The sequence below is a fragment of the Setaria italica genome, chromosome VIII (assembly GCF_000263155.2).
Source record: "Setaria italica strain Yugu1 chromosome VIII, Setaria_italica_v2.0, whole genome shotgun sequence".
NCBI classification, from domain to species: Eukaryota; Viridiplantae; Streptophyta; class Magnoliopsida; order Poales; family Poaceae; genus Setaria; species Setaria italica.
Window position 1 is genome coordinate 23,495,689 of NC_028457.1, and position 6,457 is coordinate 23,502,145.

General features: G+C 43.5%; 1 protein-coding gene across 1 annotated transcript; it reads left to right on the plus strand.

The window, feature by feature from the left end:
• The first annotated feature begins 1,253 nt into the window (after window positions 1–1,253).
• LOC101784407 (protein LAZY 1) lies at window positions 1,254–5,963 on the plus strand. The gene is made up of 5 exons (XM_004979233.3): window positions 1,254–1,413; window positions 1,643–1,715; window positions 2,941–3,800; window positions 5,183–5,459; window positions 5,692–5,963. Exons 1-5 carry the CDS (start codon window positions 1,408–1,410, stop codon window positions 5,709–5,711), a joined length of 1,236 nt encoding a protein of 411 aa, XP_004979290.1. The 5' UTR covers window positions 1,254–1,407; the 3' UTR covers window positions 5,712–5,963.
• The last annotated feature ends 494 nt before the right edge of the window (window positions 5,964–6,457 follow it).

The following is a 6,457-nucleotide window of genomic DNA, read 5'->3' on the forward strand; positions in this document are numbered from 1 at the left end:
TCTAGCCATTGGATAATGGTAATTGTAATTGTATTTTGTGGTGGTTGATCTCCCTATAAATAGTGGAGGAACTATAACTGATGGGAGGGCTGGTTCGAAGTTAATGAAACCTTTTTACATTTATTGTTCTTTACCGTTCTAAATTTTAAGTTCCGAGTATGCATTAATTTCGGTTCGTTGGAAGAAGGTTAGGATAGACACGCACACAATCAGCTTTGTCTAAGGGGCGACCTTGCCCTTTCGGAGCGGAACCTTTCGGTTGTTGTGATGGAGTCCATTTCGGGACCGTCCTCATCAACAGGTATCTCTTTGACTCTGAATTTTGGGGACTATATATTTGGATGGTATTTCTATTTAAACTAGGGACCGATAATATAGAAATAATTTTTGGGAATTTAAACATCAATTAATGAAGCAGTTCGATTTAATTATATGATTGGCACGCATACAAATAACTCATTTGACACGGTAATATATACGTCGCGTCGTGTCGTGTCGGTCGGTACACGAGTCCAGCAGCTTAGCTTGCAGGTGCCAGCAAACCCAAGATTGCTCAATGGCTATTTCTCTCAGCTGGTTTTTGTTGTGACATATCTGGCCATATATGTACCCGCGGATCCGTTGATTTAGCTATGGTTTGCTTGATGCTCTCCGTTCAGTTGTTCACTCACCATCTCACGTTCATTATAAAGGCTTTTTGTACGGCTAAATCATGTTGAATTCGCAAGTACACGTTACTCATAGCTACCAATTGCTTTTGTTAAATGAGTGATGAATGATCAATCTGATGAAGAAAAGCAAAGCAGGAAAGTAGAGTATGTACCACTGCACACACCTGCTGATTTGAAAGTGTGAAGTGACCACGGACAAAGAGGTTGCAGTACGCATGACATGCTCTTGCGTACCAAACTACCCAATGGATTCAATTATAAAGCCACCAAATTAATAATCGTTGACAGGAAGCTTTATTACGAGATTATCTACAGATTTGGTACAATTACTACCTTTAATTTTCATTTCATAAAAAAAGTACTACTTTTTCTTGCTTTTACTAGATATTATTTGATTATGAGAAATGGGACGTATCCAACAAGTTATACCCATCGAAGGCCAACGCCAAACCTATGTACCCAGCAAGTTATGGTTTAATTAGTTTTTTAAAAAAAACATGCAAAGAGTTTTTGGAGGTCATACACAAGGCTACAAAGTAGGCTTGTGCAGATTGTGGCTTACATGGGACCTTCCCCCTACTCGACCATTTGTAGCCTTCCCCATGTTCTGATCTGCCGACTGATGGATCACTCCTGCAGCTGCAGTCCGGCTGTTCTGCCTCTGGCGGCTTCCCACTTCATCTTCTATTAATGCCTCGTCTAGCTCCAGCTCCCGGCTTAGACAAGCCTCTCCAAGATGAAGGTTAGTCCCTACTCCCTACCTTGCTCTTCATTACCATCTTCTGGCTATTTTCTTCTTGCCTGATTATCCAATATGGTGCTCCAGTTCTGAATTTCATTTGGAAATTAGTCATTTCTTCTTCCATGAATATGGACTCCCTGTTCAGTTAATTCTGATGGCAGCATTTCTTTTGGAAATTAGTAAATGTCAAATCACCCTCTTGTGATACTCTTTGTAAATGTGTGATCAGCTCCTGGGGTGGATGCACCGGAAATTACGACAGAATAGTAATGATGTGTTCAAAGAGTTCAACAACGGTGGAGGTACATAGATCGGCCTTCTCTCTGTTGAATTTCTTCATTCCTTGCAGCTCATTTAATTTGTGCAAACAATTTTCTAATTCAACTGGAAAAAAATTGCTCCTGTTCTCTCTCAAAAAATATAGAGAAGAAGAGTAATGAAAGTAGCCTTTTCATGATCTTTCAGATATTATTCTGGCAACACTACATAAAATGAGTCTAGGACTGCATGGGCCACAATATGGGCAAAGCTAGTTTTACCAAATTGATATGAACTGTCACTGACAAGCAGCCACATGTGCATGCAAAATACATTCCTGCTGGGGTCCAAATGTCATGGGCAATTGGTACGCAGTAATTTCAGAATGCAAAGTTTAAACAGTATGGATCCCTGAAATTCTTGCACTTTTGCTGTTTGTCACATTAGACTGGACATGGCACATGCCATTCCATTCCAGCTTAAGCCTAGCTCAACAATCGCAGAGCTAGCAGCAACCCCATCATATTCTAGATAACATTTCTTTATATCAACATTGTCCTATATGAAGGTATCCTAGAAACGGTATACATACATATTGATAGATCTTTATCATTTTTTAATCAGAAATAACATGCTGATATCTTTGTAGTTTAGTTTGAGTTGGAAAAAAATCAGGATATCATGATTGTAGGTATAAAAGTTCGCATTTCGTGTTTTTACATTTTTGAGAAAATTCCTTATTTGATACTAGAAGATGACTAAATTTCTTTCTTGACACTGAAATTTTTTTTCGTCCCTTACATGACACCAAGTTCTATCTTTTATTTCTTATTTGACATTTCATCACTTTTGTCACATAAGTTGAACAAAACAACCATCAAATCACCTCCAAAATTCGTGAAACTTTTTTTGATAATAGAACAAATGAAGATGAGTCCATTTTGCTTAGACCATATTTCCTTTTCGCCATGTAGACCATATTTCCAACTTAGAACATGTGAATCAGATATGAACTTTGGATTTTTTTTTTTCGAACGAGTATGAACTTTAGATTCAGAACTTTAAATTTTGCTGAACACTCCTTATACTGCCTATTCAGAATTTCTTGTTGGCCTGTTGGAGAACATTTTCATAATTTCTGAACTTCATCTACTCTGATTTCTTAGACATCAAGTATTCAAGTCAAGTTCCCAAAAGCACCACAGAGTACTTGTAAGGAAAAAACTCAGCAAACACAACTGTACGTACTAATTCACTGTGTCACTGCAGGTGGGACCTGCAACTGCATCACCGGGCTGGCCTCGCCGGACCCCGCCACCTTCCTCGCCTCCGCCAACGAATACTTCGCCGGCGACGGCTTCACCACCAACAACCAATCGCCGCCGGACACCGACCTCTTCACCTTCGGTGGCAGCGGCCTCCTCACCATTGGCACTCTAGGCATCGCCGCTGTTGCGATTCCTTCAGACGCAGAGGACGAGGACTACGACGTCGACGACGTTGATGCCGAATCCGACTCCGACGACAATGACAACACCGTGGATGAGGAAGACGACGTCGACATCGATGGCGCCGTCACGCCCACATTCACCTACCCTCAGCCGCCACCGGTTGAGACCGCCGCCGTCGAGGAGAAGGCGGTCGCCGCGGTCGAGGCCATCGCCGAGAAGAACGACGACACCACCACGGAGGACGACCTCATGGTGGTGAGCGCCGAGCTGGAGAAGGTCCTCGGCGGCCGCAACAGCGGCGCTGCCGGCGACCTGGTGGCGTCGGCGCGGGTGAGCTTCGCCATGGGCGTGGACTGCCCGCTGCAGGGCTTCCTGTTCGGCTCCCCGGTGAGCGACGCTGAGTCGCGCCTGGAGCAGCCGCGGGACAGCAACGGCGGCCGGCGCACCTCGCTCGGCGAGCTGTTCATGCGCACGCGCTTCGCCGACGAGAAGGTGGCGCTCGTCGCCGTCGAGGAGGGCGAGGACGGCGCCGCCGGTGGAGAAACGGAGGACGGGAAAGAGGGGAAAGGCGGCGACGGCCGCAAGACAGTGAAGAAGAGGAGGGTGAACGATGGAAAAGGCGCCGGTGGTGAAGGAGCGCCGGCGAGTGCAGCGGTGACCAAGAGCAAGTTTCAGAAGGTATCGTCAAATTCTTAAGGGACATTGGTGATTCTACCCCTAGTCTAAACTTTTGACAACATCTGTCCAGGTTTGGTTAGATTTGAAATTCATACGAATTTTCTCAAGTATTGCTGTCAAATTATTTGAAGATCTATCAAAATGCAAATATTTAATGTCAAAATAGGGATAAACTATGAGCACTTAAAAAAGTAGGGGCAAATTCACATGCATGGGCATGCTAGTCTTTTTTAGCTGCATTGACACCGTTAAGTGCTATTAATGGGCAAACTCAATCTTCGTTTTAATGTTAAAAAAATCTTTGTTTTGAAAAAGTAGGGGTAAAATCACAATTGAGCTCCAAAATAGGGGTAAAAACACAGAAGCCTCAATTCTTAAGCTCTGGTTAGGGAATTATCGACAAATTCTTCATCTTAATTCATCTTTTTCTTGTATTTTTCTTGACTCAAAATCTTGGTAAATTTTGTGTCTGTTTGGGTTGTGCCAAATTTTGCAGTTTTTATCAAGTATATCCATTGCACATTTGCACGTTAACATCCTACATACTCCTTTCCATATTACTTGCCCCATTGTCTGTTAATTAACTTTTATGCAAAGCTTGCAACCAAAATTTAAAAATCGTTGACAGCTAACTTGCATGGAAGCTTTGTATTTGGCATATAAGTATTAGTAGTTTGTCTACCATGCTAGTTTGGATCCTCAGACACCCCTAGTTGAGGCCCTTTTTGCACATATTAGGTGATCATTTCCTTTTTAAAAAAGAATTAACTAGTTCATTCACCGCAGTACAAACTTTATTTCTTATTTTCAATCTAGTTTATATTGGAACCATGTCAATGTCCAAAACAGGAAGTGAGCAAGAGAGATTTTTCTAGGGCTTAAGCTGTCGTGTCCGAATCGACAACCTTTCGATGAAACGTCCACTTATGTTATAGATCTGGCACACCAGCTAGGAGTCAAGTTGTTGTTAGGAGTGGGGGTACCGAGTTGACACGGCGTTTTGTTTGCAATCTCCTGTCCAGTGTTATCTTTATGGCTCATTGCACTTGTCATCATATTCTTAGCCTCCAATTGAACAATTAGACTTGCTCCGTGAGATCTTTATCATTGAACCTCTTGCCCCTTTCTCTATAACGGTGCTGTACATGTATTATATAATAGGTACAATCACGGATAAGATAAGCTCTTAATAATTTATTTTTTAATAAAAAATTATTGATGAATCTATTGCAGAGACCACTCGATTCACGGTCGATATAATTGATGCCATTCTGAAATGTACTAGCTATAGGTTTTAATTTTGTTGAATCCTCCAAGCAAAATGACGTGAAATTAAGCACTGCAAGAGTTCTGAAAGGAGGAAGCATTTTGCTCATTTGCAGATCCTTCAAATCTTCCACAGGAAAGTGTACCCTGAGAGCACGGCGCTGGCGAGGAGCCTCACCAAGAAGAGCCGCAAGCGCGGCAGCAGCAGCGCCAGCGCCGACGAGCCCGAGCTGGCGTTGCCCAAGCTCCGGTGCCGCAAGGAGCAGCGCGCGCCGGGGTTCGGCTGCTGCGCCAACCGAGCCTCCTTCGGTGGCGCCGCCACTCCCATCGACGACGACGACGACGAGCTCAACGGCAGCAAGAGCGGCCACTGGATCAAGACCGACGCTGAATGTGAGTGCAGATTGATCCGTCCACGTCTCGAACTCCCCATCCATAGACCTTGCAATCACACCACAGGATATGTCATCCTAATTTGCAGTCACAAAATGCACTCCTGGCAGGGAGACTTTCATACTGTTATTGGCAAAGAATCTTCAGGAGCTATCAATCCGTTTTTACTGTATCTGATGCAGCCTGCCTTGTACTGCACTCACTGACACCTCTTTTCTCTGACTGGATGCAGATTTGGTGCTGGAGTTATAGAGAAAGAAATAAAGAGAGAGAAAGTCAGGATCTGTTGGCTGGTCAATATCAAGCATAGTGAGTATATTGAGCATGTTGTGTACTAAAGTTTGTGTGCTTGCCTCCTACAAAATCCTTATATGTTTGTTCACGTCACCTGAATGAGTTGTATGTGTCAGTCTATAAAGGGAAATAGGACTGTGGATGTATATGAACTTAATGTATGCTTTGCATCAAGATGTGATTGCTGTGTTATGAATAACAGTTGATAGCCTTCTGTGGGTGCATGTGGGGGGCTTGCATTCAGCCCTTGGGCCCCCCCTCACAATGCTGCTTCTTGAACTCTTGTTGGTGGCCTGATTGCAGAGGAAGATCCAGTGACAGGGATGGGCCTATTAACACTTGTCATTTTCCTAAGTAGGCTGAGTGCAGTTTAGATCTGCATCATTCTTATGGCCCTGTTTAGGAGCTTTCATATACTCATCATGTGGACATTTGCTTGTGTGCATGGTGAATTAGGCACGGTAGGGGCCATTAGATCCAGTGTCCACTGAAGTATGTGTGCTGTGTGCAAGAGGTTGAATGGTATATTGCTCCTGGCACAGTGTGAAAGATATGACTGGATCACTGAAGATCTCTAGAAGTCTAGAGGTTTGGTTGGGACTTGGGACTGGAATGCAGTTTGTGCATGAATGTTTCCTGTGCAAAAGCTATTTTCAGGTAAACAAAACCAGTCATAGATTATCATGAGAACTTGCATATGGGTC

Coding starts and splice junctions, on each gene's coding strand:
- LOC101784407 (XM_004979233.3), top strand. Junction 1,716..2,940: donor AGAGTTCAACAACGGTGGAG/GTACATAGATCG, acceptor GTGTCACTGCAG/GTGGGACCTGCAACTGCATC. Junction 5,460..5,691: donor GATCAAGACCGACGCTGAAT/GTGAGTGCAGAT, acceptor GACTGGATGCAG/ATTTGGTGCTGGAGTTATAG.